The sequence below is a fragment of the Lactuca sativa genome, chromosome 6, assembly GCF_002870075.4.
Source record: "Lactuca sativa cultivar Salinas chromosome 6, Lsat_Salinas_v11, whole genome shotgun sequence".
NCBI lineage: Eukaryota > Viridiplantae > Streptophyta > Magnoliopsida > Asterales > Asteraceae > Lactuca > Lactuca sativa.
In genome coordinates this window covers 137,973,776-137,991,835 of record NC_056628.2, presented here as the reverse complement: position 1 = coordinate 137,991,835, position 18,060 = coordinate 137,973,776, and the positions used below count along the sequence as shown (strand labels likewise).

The 18,060-nt window shown below is 33.4% G+C and overlaps 1 protein-coding gene and 1 long non-coding RNA gene across 2 annotated transcripts; both read left to right on the top strand.

Moving 5' to 3' along the window:
• Positions 1-2,271: 2,271 nt before the first annotated feature.
• Positions 2,272-5,551, top strand: LOC111881945 (NADP-dependent glyceraldehyde-3-phosphate dehydrogenase). The gene is made up of 9 exons (XM_052764727.1): positions 2,272-2,572; positions 2,836-3,029; positions 3,482-3,610; positions 3,734-3,853; positions 3,923-4,059; positions 4,183-4,338; positions 4,430-4,808; positions 4,927-5,043; positions 5,156-5,551. The coding sequence occupies exons 1-9, from the start codon at positions 2,428-2,430 to the stop codon at positions 5,267-5,269; spliced, it is 1,491 nt and encodes a 496-aa protein (XP_052620687.1). The 5' UTR covers positions 2,272-2,427; the 3' UTR covers positions 5,270-5,551.
• Positions 5,552-9,960: 4,409 nt separating this feature from the next.
• On the top strand, positions 9,961-10,916 carry LOC111881952 (uncharacterized). Its single transcript, XR_002847002.3, has 3 exons — positions 9,961-10,135; positions 10,375-10,546; positions 10,630-10,916. It is a non-coding gene; the product is annotated as an uncharacterized LOC111881952 (long non-coding RNA).
• Positions 10,917-18,060: the final 7,144 nt, after the last annotated feature.

Sequence of the window (18,060 nt, the reverse complement as noted above, 5' to 3'; positions counted from 1 at the left end):
CTAATTCTCTCTAAATCATATGTAGAACTAAGACACTAGGCTCTGCTCAGTGTTACACTATGTTGCATAGGCATGAACCCTTTCCTAAAGTCTTACATCTTGAATTTCTTCAAGATTTATCTATGTATGTTCTTTGGCTCAATCTAATGATTCACATAAATCGATCTCTACAAATATTTATACTAGTATGTATGTTGTTTCTCCTAAGTCTTTCAAAAAGAAACAATCCCCATGCTATGATATATACACATGGCTCATCTTTAATCCTCGAAAAAACAAACTCTTTGACTTTCTCATCGAAGCGAAGCAAAGATTACAACCACGAGATGCTTTTTAACTCCACAAAATGATTTTTCAAACCCGCACACTTTATTTGGATACTTGGACTATACAAACCCTTATGGTTATACCATATACACATCCTATGTTAGTTTCCCAATAAGGAAACCGGTTTTTACATCCATTTTCCATATTTTATAATCATAGAATGTTGCTATAGTAAATAATATCCTAATAGATTTAATCATTGTCACTGCTGAAAATTTTTTCTTATAATTAATTCCTTGAGTTTGAGTGTAACCATTTTCTACTAGTCATGCTTTGTATGTATTGTACCTTACCATCCATGTTTGTCTTCTTTTTAAAGACCCGTTTACATCCAACTATTTTAAGACCATGTGTATGATCAGCTAAGTGTTGGGTTATAATGATCTCTAGAGCACAAAGCAACGAAACCATTATATAAAAAACATGATCATCATATCTCACAAAGATCTTGTTCTAGTAACCTTTTAGCAAAAATAATAATAATAATAACAAATAACAAGAAAGACAAATCCCGTACTCTTGTAACCTTAGATCAAAATCTCCTTGTTATTAAATGTTATACATATATGAATTATAAATCCTCTCATGAAATGTTCATGATTATGAAAGTTCTATATGGTATAAAAACACCATGCATTGCATAATGTGATGTGTGAATGGTATGTTGAAATGAAAGAAATAAATGCTTGCGTTGTGGTCATGCATACATGAATGAAGATCATTGCATTAGTTAAGGGTCTAAACACCAAGAAAACTATTGTGATGGTACATTCCATCGCAGAGCAGTCGTCTATCTCCTATGTTGGGACCGGCCTAATATGATAATGTCTATTTACGGAACAACCCACTCGACAATGAAATTCCCTATAGGGAACGACAATGAAATTACCTATAGGGAATGACCCTGAGGGACATCATGGTGTCCGTATATAAGCTGATTTATTCTTCTCACTATGGTGTGGGGAAAATAAGTGTTTGGATCATGCATTGAATTACATAGCATAAATACATGTAAATATTGATAAATTAAATGCCTTTGACAAATGTTTTGAAATATATATGTATCGTATCAAAATGTATGTATCTTATGAGATATTTTTGTCTTACGTATTATTTTTGATGTATTTCCAAGTACATGCATTCTTAGCATTGGATTGGGATTATAGAAGTATAGAAGTCACACAAGACTTTTAGGAATAGAAGTTATGACTAGGAGAACGACTACCTCCCTATACATTATAGTTATCGTATGTCATTTGAAGAACAATATGTATTGGTTTAGTAACATCATATGTGAGTGTATTCTAATCGATTGGTTGTCTCATATTTGTTTTAGGTTGATCATTTACATATGTTCGTTTATGATTTTGTCCGATTTACACAAAGGTCACTATAAAATTTGTCCAATTTACGCAAAGGTCGTTATAAAATTTCGATAGAAGTGTTAGAATACTTTTGGATAATAGATACAAGTGATTAACCGATTATGATGCAATGAGATCATGTATTAATCTATCTTCCAAATGTATCAAATGTGGATATAAGAGGTGAAGTGTTACGACGTTGCCCTCTCCAATCTACTAAATCGAATCTCAAATGAAGGGTTATTCAAATCAATTTCGAGCTTTGTTACCTCTATAACATTGACCCATAATATGAAACTGATATCTTATCCTCTTGCCCCTACGTTATCGAAGTTTGGCAATGGTTCTAACAATTGTTGTGTACTGAAGTTTGCTCCTTCAATGGAATGAAACAAGATGCAAGATGCCCATGGAATATTTCTTTCCCGAGATAAAAGAAAACAAAGTCAAAAACCACACATAGAAACTATTGACGATCGTCTATTTAAAAATCCATAAAATCTGTGAAAAGGTGTACACATGTTGGGATTTGGCGCCATGTGTTCAAACTGACGTCCGCTCTGACTTCAACCCACAGAAACCTCCCTCATTTCCTTTTTCTCCTACGAATCATGATCTCCCCTTTAAATTCTACCTCGCTTTCCTCTCCTTCTCTCTTCCCATTTCCAAAAATAAATAGATCAAAGAAGACGCCCACAGTATGCATAGAAACTAAGAAGATAATACGAAGAACAAAATGGGAGAAATTGGAGTTTTTGCATCTATAGTCGCTGGAGATACCTTCAAATACTACTCAGAAGGCGAATGGAGGGTTTCTTCCTCCGGAAAATCTGTTCCGATCATCAACCCAACCACCCGAAAGACCCAATTCGAAGTCCAAGGTACAATTAATATGTTTTGTCGATCTATTTACGTACCCATGGTTTTCTTCTTTCTCTGATTCTCTCATATGGGCATTTAAAGAAATCACTAAGTTCCGAACTTTTTAGGGATTTTGACTTTTTTGGTTATCGTGAATTCATTACACAACATGTAATCAACAAGATTTTAACATTTTTTTTTCAATTCATTTCCCCATACTCATAATTTAAAGAAATTTCTACGAACCTTTTAGGGATTTTGACCTTTTGTTCTTGTGATGCAGCATGTACACAAGACGAAGTGAACAAGGTGATGGAATCAGCAAAAATTGCCCAAAAGTCATGGGCTAAAACGCCTCTATGGAAAAGAGCAGAATTGCTACATAAAGCTGCAGCTATTCTTAAAGATCACAAAAAGCCGATAGCTGAATGTCTTGTTAAAGAGATTGCCAAACCAGCCAAAGATGCTGCTACTGAAGTAAGTTATATAAATCGTTCCTTTCTGTGTATCTTCTTATGTAAATTGTTGCTTAAATTAGTCGACGAAATGATCGGCTTATGTTGTACGTCAATCCATAACATGTAAAATCACAATTAGCATCATTAGTTTTGCTGAAGAATATGGGCAAATAGGTCAATTTAACTGGAAAGTGTTATATAATATGCTCTACTTACATGAGAAAAATTTGGAAAAATGAATCATAAAAGATCGAATCTAATAAAGAATCTAATAAAGATATGATTATGCTATCTTCTAAAGAATCTAATAAAGATAGAATCTTTAAGTACAATCCATTATGACTAAAGTGGAACAAAGATTCTCTCTTATCTCTCGCATGCACAAAAGACGTAAATGTCCTTCTCATTCTCATCACAAAAAATAGGCTTAAAAAGAGCAAATGTGAAGTTGTAATTTTTTTGATTTTGAAGGTTGTGAGGTCTGGAGATTTGGTGTCATATTGTGCTGAAGAAGGTGTTAGAATCCTTGGTGAAGGAAAGTTTTTAATGTCAGATAGTTTTCCTGGAAATGAAAGGACCAAATATTGTCTAACATCAAAGGTAATATATATATATATATATATATATATATATATATATATATATATATATATATATATATATATATATATATATATAATTACATTTCTATTAGTATATGTAAAGAAATGTAAATTATTGCAGATTCCTTTAGGCGTTGTATTAGCAATCCCACCCTTCAATTATCCAGTCAATTTGGCTGTTTCAAAGATTGCTCCTGCTCTTATTGCAGGCAACTCCCTTGTACTCAAGCCTCCTACACAGGTATGTAAATTTTAAAGGGTTTGAAAACTGTTGGTGAAATGTCTAAAATACCCTTTAATCCGTTTTCAGGGTGCAGTGTCTGCACTCCACATGGTACATTGCTTTCACTTGGCTGGTTTCCCAAAAGGTGTCATTAGTTGTATTACTGGAAAAGGTTCAGAGATTGGTGACTTTCTCACAATGCATCCCATAGTTAATTGTATAAGGTAATTATTAACTTAACAGAAAATAATAATAATAATAATAATAATAATAATAATAATAATAATAATAATAATAATAATCATAATCGAAATTGCTTTCTATAAAAAAGAAATATTGTTATTCAGCTTCACGGGTGGAGACACGGGAATTGCAATCGCAAAAAAAGTGTCAATGATTCCATTACAAATGGAATTAGGTGGAAAAGACGCATGCATTATCCTTGAGGATGCAGATTTGGATTTGGCTGCATCCAATATTGTCAAAGGAGGCTTCTCTTATAGGTGACTCCATGTTCTTCATCTTGAGGTCATTTTGGTCATTTTTCATTTTCTTCCAATCCTAACCTTTTAAGGTTATTTTCTCTTTATATAGTGGTCAACGATGCACGGCTGTTAAAGTTGTGTTGGTGATGGAATCCGTAGCGGATATTCTCGTGAAAAAAGTCAACGAAAAAGTTGGAAAGTTGACCGTGGGCCCCCCCGAGAACGATTGTGACATCACTCCCGTGGTTACGGAATCGTCTGCAAATTTTATAGAAGGTTTGGTTATGGATGCAAAGAAAAAAGGAGCAACATTTTGTCAAGAGTATAAGAGAGAAGGTAATCTTATATGGCCACTTTTGCTTGATAATGTCAAACAAGACATGAGAATAGCATGGGAAGAGCCATTTGGACCCGTGTTGCCTATTATAAGGATTTCTAATGTTGAAGAAGGGATTCATCATTGTAATGCAAGCAATTTTGGACTTCAGGTAAATGCTTAAACCCTAAACCCTAAACCCTAAACCGTAAATCAGTCAGACTTAACGTGTACATTTATGATTTTTTTGTATTTCATCGTAAAGAAAATTTTAAATCGTGTTTCAATAGGGTTGCGTATTTACAAAAGACATCAACAAAGCAATGTTGATAAGTGACGCGATGGAGACGGGTACGGTTCAAATAAATTCAGCACCGGCTCGAGGACCTGACCATTTCCCTTTCCAGGTTCGTGTCAAATACAGTACAACCTGTTCTGTTCTGTGTAACAAATGGGTCCCTTTAAATCCTTTTTTGTGCCAAGTTTGACTTGTAATGGAGCGAGTTTGTTTGATGACAGGGTTTGAAAGATAGTGGGATTGGTTCGCAAGGAGTGACAAATAGTATTAACATGATGACAAAAATCAAAAGTACGGTGATCAACTTGCCCACTCCTTCGTACACAATGGGATAGTAGAAGTTAGAGGGGAACACTTTTGGTGAAGGTCGTTTGTATATAAGCTTATGTGAAGTGTTGAAGAGGGTGATATTATGGTATTATGTAATCTTGGTGTTTGAATAATGATTTTGTTAAATGGCAAAGGAGAAAGTTGACTTGAACATTTGGGTTCTTTTTTTAAGGCCCTTTGAGAATAATGTATCTTGAACTAGATATCACTTGTATCATCTAATAAGGGTGAGTAATGTTTGGTTTTCAAAACCAATTTATAATAATACCCCTTTTTAACTCTAAAAATCGTTTTGAGTTGAAGGTTATCTTTTAGAAACACGTAAGCCGATTCACACACAACATTCCCCTTGAATCTATGGAGTAGATTTTGTCTTGTATTCCAGCTAATATTTTTGTAGACATTGTGATTTACCTCATTTATGTTGGCTATAGAAGCGGTGGATGTGGATGTCACATATAAGTATAACTTTAATATATTTCTCATTTGTACACATTTAGTCCTTAATTATTTTTTGTACATTTAGGCCTTAGTATTTTTTTTGTTGCAAAATAAGTCTTTCTTGCTTATGTAACTTCTTCATACGATCTTAAGTTTTAATGATCTTTATGTCCACACATTCTAAGTTGAATTTACTACAACTTTCGTTTAGATTATTCCCGTTAAAAAATAATACATTTTTAGTTATGATCTTTATATACATGCATTCATTATGAATGTATGTATGAACATTTTTTTTTAAATCGTCAGTAAAAATATATTACTTTTTAACGTGAGTAATCTAAGCTAATTGGTTGCTTAGGTCTTGTGGTTTGGCCGAGGTCTTGTGTTTTGAACGTCGTAACTTCTTCATATAATCATATATTTTGAATGATCTTTATATTCACGCGTCCGTATTTACGTCTACAACAACTTTCGTTTAGATTACTCCCATTCAAAAGTAATCTAGTTTTACTTATGATCTTTATATACATGCATTATTTATGAATATATGTATGAACATTTTTTTTATAAAATTGTAAGTAAAAATATATTATCCTTTAACGAGAGCAATCTAAACAAAAATTATATTAGACTTAAATACGAACGTGTAGATATAAAGATCTTTAAAATCCAAGATCGTATGAAGAAGTTACGACGTTCACAACACAAGACCTAAGCAACAAGTAATCGTAGTTGTGGTCATAAACATGAACACCCCCGAACAACTCGTTAAAGATTGTCCTATATAGGATACCGTAAAAAAAAAAAAAAAAAAAAAAAAAAAAAGAAACATTTCATAAGTATTGAATATGTACAAAAACATTGACTTATTTTGCAATAAAAAAAATATTAAAGACTAAATATACAAAAGAATGAAGAACTAAATATGTAGAAAGTGAGAAATATATTATCATATTAAGTGATTTTTTCTTACGGTCATAAGGACTGAATGTGTACAGTTAAACAAGTTGAAGGGGCAAATATAAACACTAAAAAAACTCAGTAACTAAATATATAGATACAAATCGAAAAGTATGTTATATTTTTAAATTATTATCCGTTTGTTTGTTTGTTTTTTTTAGTCGGCATGACGAAACATTCATATAATCCATTATATAAATATGACAAAGCAAAGATAAGACCTTTCTTAGGTGGGAAATCGCCCCTCCTCTTTTTTATTTTGTTTTGCAAAATAGTGAATTCAATTAGTTCAGCAATCGTCCAAGCAGTTACACTAGAAATGAACAATTATATTGGTACACAAATGTGGATTCTAATCTGAAGGTTCAAATAAATAGTATAGAAAAGCATTTGGTTTGTAAAATGATTTTGGAAATAGAATCCGTTAAAAAAACTTAGATATAGAGAAAATCATAATCTTTTAATCCATTTGCCAATTGATAAAAGTTAAATAAAATAAATTGCCACCTTTGGGAAGCGTACGGGCGTGTTTGGCAAAAGTAGCTGTTAGCTGGAAGCGGGTAGCGGGTAGCTGGTAGCGTGTAGCTAGTAGCTGGTAGCGGGAAACTGTAGCTTTTATTTGTTATATGAATATTTGGCAAAAGTAGCTGGAAGCTTTTGAAATATATAAAATTACATAAAAGAACAATTGATTAAAAATAAAAAAATATATAAATATATTTTTAAGGGTAATTATGGAAATTGATTTCAAAAGCTCCAGAACGTTTTGTTAAAAGCTACATGAAGTAGTTTTTAGAATCGGAGTGTTTTGTTAAAACTAAAAGTTAAACGTTCGTACTGCCAAACGAAGCTTTTTGTTTAAACTAGAGCGTTTTGTCAAAAGCTAAACGCTAGAAGCTTCCAAAAGCTCCGTGTCAATATATATATAAAAATGTAATATATATATATATATATATATATATATATATATATATATATATATATATATATATATATATATATATATATATATGGGTCTCCATTTTATGACAAAATTGCAAACCACAACTTTTTTGGATCGATGGTCCTTTTGAGCTAGTTTTATTGCGTTTTTGGTCCCCCTGAATAGTGGAATGACTATAATACCCTTATGTTATTTATTTTTCATTTAATTTTCATTTCTTTCATTTTTTTTAAATCTAAATACTTATTTATTTAACTAATTAAAAAAATAAAAATATCTCTCTCTCATGTTATCCATCCTAGACCCATCTTCTTACCCTTCTTCTTCTTCTTCCTTTAGAACACTCAAGAACATCTTTGCCTCCACCACCGTTCGATCACTGTCTGCCACAACTACAGTCCACCACCACTACAATCCACCACCTCCATATCCACCTAAATCATATCAGATGAACACACATACATACACAATATCAAATGAACAAACACATGAGATTGATTTTTCCTCCTGGTAAACTTAAACCAAACTTTCCAGATCTGATTAACTCAAACAAAATTTCCAAAATTTCTAGATCTCATGAACTCGAACCAAAATTTTCAAAGTTACAATTCAAACTTTAGATTTATCAGATTGGTAAACCCCTACCATCTGTCTCTCTTACTGATTCATACATATACATTCAAAGATGAACAAAATGAATATCTAGAAACCATATGAAAATTAGAAAATTCAACACAAACATACATATAAATCTCAGATTTAACTGGTAATTTCTCACCCACTCTTCCACCGACGAAGAAAGGAGGCTATCGACCACCACCTTCGCAGCCCTTCCCTTCTACGCCTCCCTCTGATCGTGTAGAACCACCAAACGCTCATCATTTCACCCACTACTCTGCTGACCCCCTTAATCGATGGTAACAACCTCGTCAAAAGCTTAACAGACGAGAAGAAACTCACATCCTAACACTCGGAAAAGAAAAGAGAAATGGGGTGAGGCTAGAATGGTTCTATGGTGGGCGGAGATGTAGCGGTTCACGGTGGAGTTTGGTGGTCAAATGGAGGCTAGCAGGTAGTGCGGTGGCTATCTCCAGATTGTCGGAGGTAGCACAACCCTTTCTTGTTCGTTGAAATCGGGAACGAAAGAAAGAAATGGGTATATGACCCGGAGAGAGAGAGAGAGAGAGAGAGAGAGAGAGAGAGAGAGATTTTTATTTTTTTAATTAGTTAAATAAATAAATAAGTATTTAGATTTTAAAAAAATGAAAGAAATGAAAAATAAATAACATAAGGGTATTACAGTCATTCCACTATTCAGGGGGACAAAAAACGCAATGAAACTAGCTTAAAAGGACCATCAATCCAAAAAAATCGTGGTTTGGACTAAAACCCCAAAAAAATGCATACCACATGGACCATTTTTGCAATTTTGTCCCATTTTATTTTTAATAATAAAAATATTAAAATAAATATATATAAAAATGTAATATATATATATATATATATATATATATATATATATATATATATATATATATATATATATATATATATATATATATATATATATATATATATATATATATATATATATTAAAAAACATAATAGTTATTTAATATTTGGTATGAATCAAATCCACAAAAAGTTTGTACTTTCGACCAATATATATTTTTTGGATTTTATCCAAAATTTTAGTTTACTCTTTATTAAGAAATATTAAGCTACTTTGATAACACAATATATACAACAAAACCGGATATCTAAGTAGGATCCATTCAAAATTCAGATTTTAACCAAACTTGATCGGATAATCTTATCCACCATACTATAACCGTATCTAATTTGATACCGGATGATAAAACCAGATTTGTCAAAATCCGGATCCAAATCCACCCTACAATCCAATCAAACGCATACTAAAAGGGTGTTTAGAATTGCTTTTAAAATGACTTTTTGATTTTTAGTTTTTTTAAAAAATTAAAAAGTTCAAAAAGAATTTTGGGAAATAGAAAAGTCATTTTCAAAATAACTTTTTGCCATAAAGAAAAAAAAAATTAAGACAGGATTATTATTATTATTATTATTATTATTATTATTATTTATTTATTTATTTATTTATTTATTTTTGTGTGTGTGTGAGACTTTTAGCCGTTTAAAATGTAAATTACATTCACAAATCAAAAAGAAAATACATCCAAAGTCTTAAACAATTGCCTTAAAGCTAAAGTCATAAACAATTTTTACAAAAACAACCCTAAAATCTAAATCATATCAAACCGGTTCGAATCCGGATTATAACCGGATCTAAATTAATCTTAAAATCCAATCCAAACATGATCGGATTTTTACCGGATCAGATTATGATAACGTCACCATATCCGGATCGGATTTTGTGTTTATCAGAGGGAAAGGATGAGATGGAAATTGAAGAAGGAGGCTGAGCAACAGCTTAAGGATTCAGGGAAACAGCTCTTACATATACATCCCCCGGCTTCCGTCAATCAACTCCTCCCTGTTCTTGATGTAAGTCCCCAATTTGACTTTCGTTTCCAAAACGAAGCCCATATTTATCTTTGAATTTCAAACTTTCACCTTTTCAAATCTAGAATCAACGTCAAAATCTAATCCACAAGCAAAACAACTCTTGTTGATTTCTGAATTCACAAACTGTAGACACAATTCGACACTCGAAAGTAGGAATTACCGAGTGTTTCTTCTGTTCATACCCTCAATTGATCCAACGAATTCTTTCTTTTCTCTAGGTTCCTTAGCAAGCTGAGAAACATCTATTCAGTTATGAAGGCGTTTATACATGATGGTATTTCAAGACATTCAGATGTTGATGTGAAGGTTGCAGACGCAGTTACTTCATCCATCAGTGAAATAACAAGAATCGCAGCACCTGATGCACCCTACAATGATGAACAAATGAGGGTACACCATACAACCATACACACCACTTGTTACAAAACTTCCATATCATATATTTTGTTTCTAAACCATTTCTGTTTACACAGGATGCATTCGGTTGATTGTTTCTTCGGTTAACTGGTTCTTATAACAAAAGTGTCTCAATTCTTGAAACCTTTTCTGAAGTCGAATCATTTCTCATCATGATTGATCTTGAATGCGATGAGTTGATTGAATGATTGTGAACATGCTTCTTTCTACATTTTCTTGGATCATTATTCATAAGGTGTGTTGTAGATCTTTATGTATTATGTACAAACTTAGAGTGGGTTATACAAGAAATAGGAATACTTTCATTTATTTGTTTATTAATATTTATAGCTTCGAACTTTCATTTCTTCCTATTTGATATTCTAGCAATTTCATCCAAATAAAAAACATTTCTCACTTCTATAATCAGGTAAATTTTCCAAATTGTAATGGTCTGTTCATTTCAAGTTAGGAATAATTTTGTAAAATAAAAACCAATAAAAAGGTAATTTGCAGAATAAGGTCCCAATGGTAAAATTCTTTATATTTAAAAATGTTTAATGGCCTACTCCCTCGACGGTGTAACAATGTGAATTAGAGACAATAGTTTAAGACAAATATTCTTACATACAAGTGAAATCTCATAGTACAACTTCTTATAAAAGTCCACAAGCTAATTCATCCGAAGTCTTCTTTAAATCTTCCAATTCGGATACATGCCAAAATACAAGTGTGAGGCTTGGAAAGCCTATTGATATACCCATATATATATATATATATATATATATATATATATATATATATATATATATATATATATATATATATATATATATATATATATATATATATATACTCTAGAAGGGCCAGTGATGTGTGTGATCATCCAATCCCAAAGTCAAACCCCCAAAAAAAAAAATAGTTTTCAAACCATGAAATGGTCATTAGTATCTCAACTTGGGGAAAAATAGTTCAAACAAATCTCATAATAACCATTTGTAAAATACATCAACAAATAGAAGTATGCAATGCATATGCAACTACTCTTAATTCCCATGTTATTCTCTTAGTGCTAACTCACCAAATATGGCTACAACGGGCATGTGTGAAGATAACAAGTAGCATACCCTACACCCTACCGTCCACACCCATGTGAATAGATCATATAGTTGTCCGGTGCTTGGTTCTAGGATGCCACTAGCCCATCATGTAGAACCAAATGTAAGTCCCTGCGTTCTAGAAGGGCATCACCTATCTTGACTGAATACCACGTTTTGGATATCCAAGTATCAAGCTCGACCCTCCAGACCCATGTGAATAGATCACATAGTTGTCCACTGCTAGGTTCTAGGATGCCACCATATAGAACCAAACGTCAGTCCCTGTGTCCAGTGAGACGTTCTAGAATCTAGAATGCCATCACACATCTTGCCTTGATTGTATATCATGTTTTGGATATCCAAGTCTCAGGCAACCACATGTCTTAGCCCATCCTAATATGGATGCATAAGTTAATGATCAAAATTATTTCTAACCAAATATTGATAGACTTTTATATACAATCTAATTTTTAATATCACACACACACACACACACACACACACACACATATATATATATATATATATATATATATATATATATATATATATATATATTACAGCTAGTTGTATATTCTCATTGGAATATACAGCTAATATATGAACGTGTAACATATAACTTTATCATAGAATATACAACTAAAACACCATCTTGTTGTATAAGCACGGTTAACGCATTAACGCATTTTAGTTGTGTATTCATAACGAAAAATACAAATAACACATTATATATTTTTAGAAATGATCATAACTAAGAAATTAACTAGTTGATTATTCTAATGTGAAACACCAACACCTTAATAAATTGAAAATACTGATGAGTTTCTTATTTATACATGACATTATGAATACATAACTAACTGATGTGTAAGAAGTATGTGAGATAATTTTAATTTTGATTTTGAGAAAATAACATGTGGCATTTATTTAGTCACCACCTAAACTTTGGAAGGATAGGATCACGGTACGACACCGCTCTTGCCATCATTCGTCCATGGGCTTAAAGACTCACAACTAGCACCTTGGTGGGCCTATAGGCATGTGACCATCATCCTACTGACCTGCAGGAACCTAGTTAACATCCTTTTTGACACCTGCCAACGATTCGAACACATCTTGCAATAGGCGATACCAAGGACCACCAAAAATAATACTTACAAATGCTAACAACTATCAATACCTCTTCATCAATTTCTATGGTCCGACCATAGCCTTCAATTTCCATTCCAACTCTAGCATAAGCGCCACCACTATTATTATTGAGCACAACCCATGAAGAAAAACACACTAACTGCCTTAGATCCAAAATGTTTGGTCAAAAATATGGTTTATACTTTACTTTTCTAGGCAAATATATTTTTCTGTAACATTTTATGAGTTTACGGTCAGTGGGTGTTTACGGCCGTAAACCCATTTACAGCCCATGTTCCCCATGTGTGTGTGTGTGTATATATATATATATATATGTGTGTGTGTGTGTGTGTGTGTGTGTTAGGGGTGAGGAGTGGAGATTGATGAACGTGTGAGACATAGACTAGAGAGAGAAGAACAAGTGTGTGTGAATCTCTTGTATCCGGATCATCATTCTATTTATCAATACATTGAGATTCATATTATTCTTCTTTTCTTTCTCTTCTATTTGATCTGACATCATCCGTTTGATTGGGATTCCGTACCATCAAACGGATCTGATTGATACACAGGCAAATTAGGGCTTACAATTGGTATCAGGGCTTGGATTATATCGGTCAATTTTGTCAGATATGGAGCATATTTGATCTTATTTTTGAAAGATTTTTACGTTTTTGGATAGATCTCTGAAAATTAAGGGGGGTTTCTTCTTTGCATTTTTCATAAAAACAGATTTTTGATCGAGTTTTGGAGCAAAAAATGGCAAAAATCACTGTTTTTTGTCAAAACCTGCGAGAGGGTGGTGGAGTTTGCGGCCGACAGCTAGGGTTTTGGAGTTCACGGCCTCGGTTTGCGGTCCCCGGTGGTTTACGGCTCGCACGTGTTTGGTCTCGTGGTCAGTAGCATCCTCGCACCTCGCATCGCAACTACTTCCTCGCCTCGCTTCGCATATATAAAAAATAGGAAACGAGTTTGGGGGCTACCGAGAATCGAACTCAAGACCTCTGATTCATCGACCAGCGCCTTAACCAACTCCTCTAGCATCACCTTTGTTCATTTCCTTCGCATTCTTTATTCAAAAACACTCTTTTTCGTTTCCAACTTTCAAAATTTGACACTTTCAGCCCAAAAAATTAAATTTCTTTTATTTTTATTTTCCTTTTTCATCCAAAATATAAAATAATAATAATAATAATAATAATAATAAATAAAAATAAAATAAATAAATAAATAAATAAATAAATAAATAAAAAGGAGGTTTTTAATTTTTGACCTTTAATTTTGATTTTTTAAAAATTTTAACTTTGACTTTAAAGTTTGAACTTTGACTTTTTCGTAGAGTTTTTAATTTTTGACTTTTATTTTTGACTTTTGTCTTCAAAACTTGACTTTGACTTTCAAGTTTGACCTTTGACTTTAAACTTTGACTTTTTCGTTTAATTTTTAAAATTTCAAATTTAGCTTTTCGGTTTGACTTTTAAGTTTGATTTTTCAAGTTTGACTTTTTAAATTTGACTTTTAAGGTTGACTTTTGAGGTTTATAGTCAAAGGGCATTTTTAAATTTTATCTTGACGTTTAAGTTTTATTTTAGCTTCGAGTTGTGTTTTTAATGGCTTTTGAGGCCAACAAGGGAATTGAAGACATGAAAGACAATCGTCAAGATATGTTAAAACAAAATTTCAACATGTTCAACTACATTCCCGGAGAAACCCTGGAAGCTCAGTTGCAGCGATTTACCACACTCACTACTAAGATGAATATAACTGAGATCTTCTTGAACAAATATGAGATAAACAAAAAGCTACTGAATTCACTTCCGAAATCGTGGGATATGAACGTAGTTGTCATCAAGAAGACAAAAGATCTCAATAGTCTTAGTATTGCTGATGTAATTGAACAGCTTGATGCTTTGAAATGTGGAGAAACAATGAGCTCTACAAACATCCCGGTCAATGAAGTTTCATGTACTTCATCTTGTGAAGATACGATTAAAATTCTTCGTGAACATAATGATTTGCTAAAAATAGAAGTTGAGGACCTAAAATACGAAGGATATCAACTCACGAAACGACAGAAACCCCTGAAGACTGAATTAGAAGCAAAAACCAAAGACTTTAGGAAGCTTCAGGAAGAGTATAGCAACAAGTGTGAAAATTATGACTATATTAAGAGACAACTTGCTGCTGTAACTGAAGAACTTGACACTTTGAAAATTAAGTGTGGAAAAACAGATGTTAGTTTCAAAAATTATACTGCGTCAAGTCAGACAATCGAGTCCTTATTTGAAACCCAATTAAATTTCAAAGATAATCAAAACAAGGGTCTAGGGTATGATAGTGTTCCTCCACCTTTCAATCATAACTACACATCCATCCCTATGACACAGGAAGAAATTGACAAAGAGGCACATCTTCAATATGGCAAACCAGCTGGATTTGTGTCAGGAGGAGTTATTAATGTTGAAAATACTAATGTTTCTACTTCATGTGTAGGTAAAGTAGCAGAAGATGAGAACAAGGAGAGAACTACTGAGCAAACCAACATCTCCTTGAGCTCTGAATGTGTTGCTTCGAACTCAGCTGCTTTTGATCAACCTGCTGTTGAGAAATACAGGCCACCAATTCCAGTGAAACAGAGTGCCTGCTGCAATTGTGCTTGTGGGAACAATAAGACACAAGGCAAGGATACGCCACCAGGGGCAGGAAGAAATAACTTCACAGTGAAGAAAAAGACTTGTTTTCACCGTGGAACACCTGGACACATTGCCAGAAATTGTCCTAATCGCGCGTACGTTCCCTACTACGCACAAGGATGGCAAAACGCGCCAAGTGGGAGATACTTCAAAAGAAACCCTTCCATGTCACGTTCAGAGAATGGTGACTGGAAAGCACAGAAGGCCAAGAATCAAACCCACAAGGCAAAGAATCTGAATCCCAAGGGCAAGAAGGAAATGTCGGCCAAGAAGCCCAATCCAAGAGATGCTCCAGTGAAACAAAGACCGATTAGGTCAAAGTCATCTCAACGGCCGACATCAAGTTCAAAATCAAGTACTGAGCCAACCTTTAGATTTAAAAGGAAATGGGTTAAACTCAACCACGAATGGGTTCCAAAGGCTCAATCTCCCAAATCAACTAATGACTCTAATATTTCTACATCTTTTGTTTGTGATAAGCAGGATATGTCATGGGAGAGAGTACATTGCATTGATGACAAAGGTCGACCCAGATTCAAAATGGACTGGGTTCCAAAGACCAACTGATCCCGCTTTGTGTCGGAGCAACTATGGAGGCATATCATCAGACTTCGGTTTGTTGGTAGTGGCTGTTCCTGGCACATGATAGGAGGCATCTCTTAATTGTACAACACTCAGAATATTATTTGAGAGTATGTGTCCATTGCGGGAAGGGAAGAAAGGAAGGGATCACTCATGGGGTTAGTGCTTAACGATGTGAAGAATTTTTGGATCTGTTCTGAGATTACACGTGTTGTTCTCAGACCTTCTGGATGCAAATTCAATCTGTGACTTACGGTTTGAATGTTCTTCTCTATATTCCTGAGTTTTTCTTAAGTTGATTCGCTTTAAAGACTAATTTTTGTTTTAGGATAGTTTAAATTGCACATTTACTTTCGTTTCTCTCCGATGCACAAATTTAGGGGGAGAAATAAAAACAAAATAAAAATTAGAAAATTTTAATTCAAAAAAATCCAAAAACATTAGAAAATCAGAAAATAAAAAAATATGGTGTTAATGGAATGTGCTTGCAGGAGATGTTTTGGGAAGTGATATAATCATGTGATAACAGGCAATCTGAATCTGTGTAAGGACTGAATCTGAATTGTCTAGGCTCTGCGTTCGATGCGCTGGTAGGCACGAAAGATTTAAAATGGACTTGACTAGGCATAGATGAACTTAAGGAATCTAGAGACTTGAAAAATCTTAATCTAGATAGATCCATTTTGCCTGACAATACGACGCTCAGATAGGTTGAGCAGGGAGATCCACCGGTCACACTAAAATTATCTGTATCTAGAACCGTGGTTTAACTCCTCCTCGATGTACAAACTTTGTCCTTAATTCCGGTATTGATAGGGTGATTGGGGAGTTCCGATAAATTAGGTCTATAGAAGATTATTTTCTTTCTTTCTGCCTGTTATTCATATGTTGCCTCCTCTGCCTGATTGAGACATTTGACCTGGACTGTAACATATGCAATTCTATCTCTCTGTATCTTCTCTCTATGCAATTCTTTCTATCTGTTAGTCACATACTATCTTCTTTGCGTGACTCGAAATCTGACCTAGTACACAGTATATGCACCATTCTCTTCTCAATCCCTCTAAAAACTTCAATTAGTCATATGTTTCATCATTTGCATGATTGGAAGAGATCCGACCTGGGTGTATAACATATGTATTCTAAATCTGACTTCTCTCATAATAATTGTCTGCTCACCTAAAGTAAGGAGTACTTTGAAAGTTCCTGATTATTGGGGTATATTAGGAAGCGGGAAACACGTTCTAGTACATTTAAAATTGAACAATCATTAGGTTGTTTATAGATCTCGCTGCTCAATTTAGGTAGACAACAATATCTTTGGTCGTCGTTAGCTGAATGGTCCTTAAGGAATATTATCTAGGAGCTTAGGATAACATTGTCTTGTTACTTATAGTATGTCCTAATTTTGTCACAATCTCTTGTGTTTAAGTGGACCACAATACTGACGATTGACCAGATCTATTCATGAAAGGAGAGGTACTGATAAACGGATAAAGGTTGTCTAAAAACTTTGATCCCAAATCACTCTTAAAGTTAGCTATTATTTTTGTTTTTGTTAAGTTTGTTCATAGTGTTCTTCTAATTTAAATATTAGGGGGAGAATTAAAAAAAATCCATAAATATTTTTGTTTCTGTTTTAATTTAAAAAAAATCCAAAAATATTTTTGTTTCTGTTTTAATTTGTGTGCTAAGTTTTCTTTTAGTTTTGTTTTGTCTTGAAAAGTGATTTCAGGTGTAAATGACACTCATGGAGTTTGTGTCGAAATTTTTTGAGCCAAAGCTTCATCCGTGATCATCGAAGAATTCTCATTCGAAGGATCAAGAAATGAAGATTATTCTTTCAACATTCAATCTTTCAACCCCAGAAGCAAGGTGAAGCTGGAATTGAAGATTATGTGATGGATTGCATTGAAGCCTCCCCAATAAATTTGTTGCTATCTATGAACCTGCTGAAGTGATCTAGAAAATTATTTATCTCTGAAGTTCTCTTTGAATATTC

Excerpts from the sequence above, each read along its gene's own strand:
- LOC111881945 (XM_052764727.1), top strand. The coding sequence starts at position 2,428 with ATGGGAGAAATTGGAGTTTTTGCATCTATAGTCGCTGGAGATACCTTC. Across the intron at positions 2,573-2,835 it reads GACCCAATTCGAAGTCCAAG|CATGTACACAAGACGAAGTG; the intron begins GTACAATTAATA and ends CTTGTGATGCAG. Across the intron at positions 4,339-4,429 it reads AAAGGAGGCTTCTCTTATAG|TGGTCAACGATGCACGGCTG; the intron begins GTGACTCCATGT and ends CTCTTTATATAG.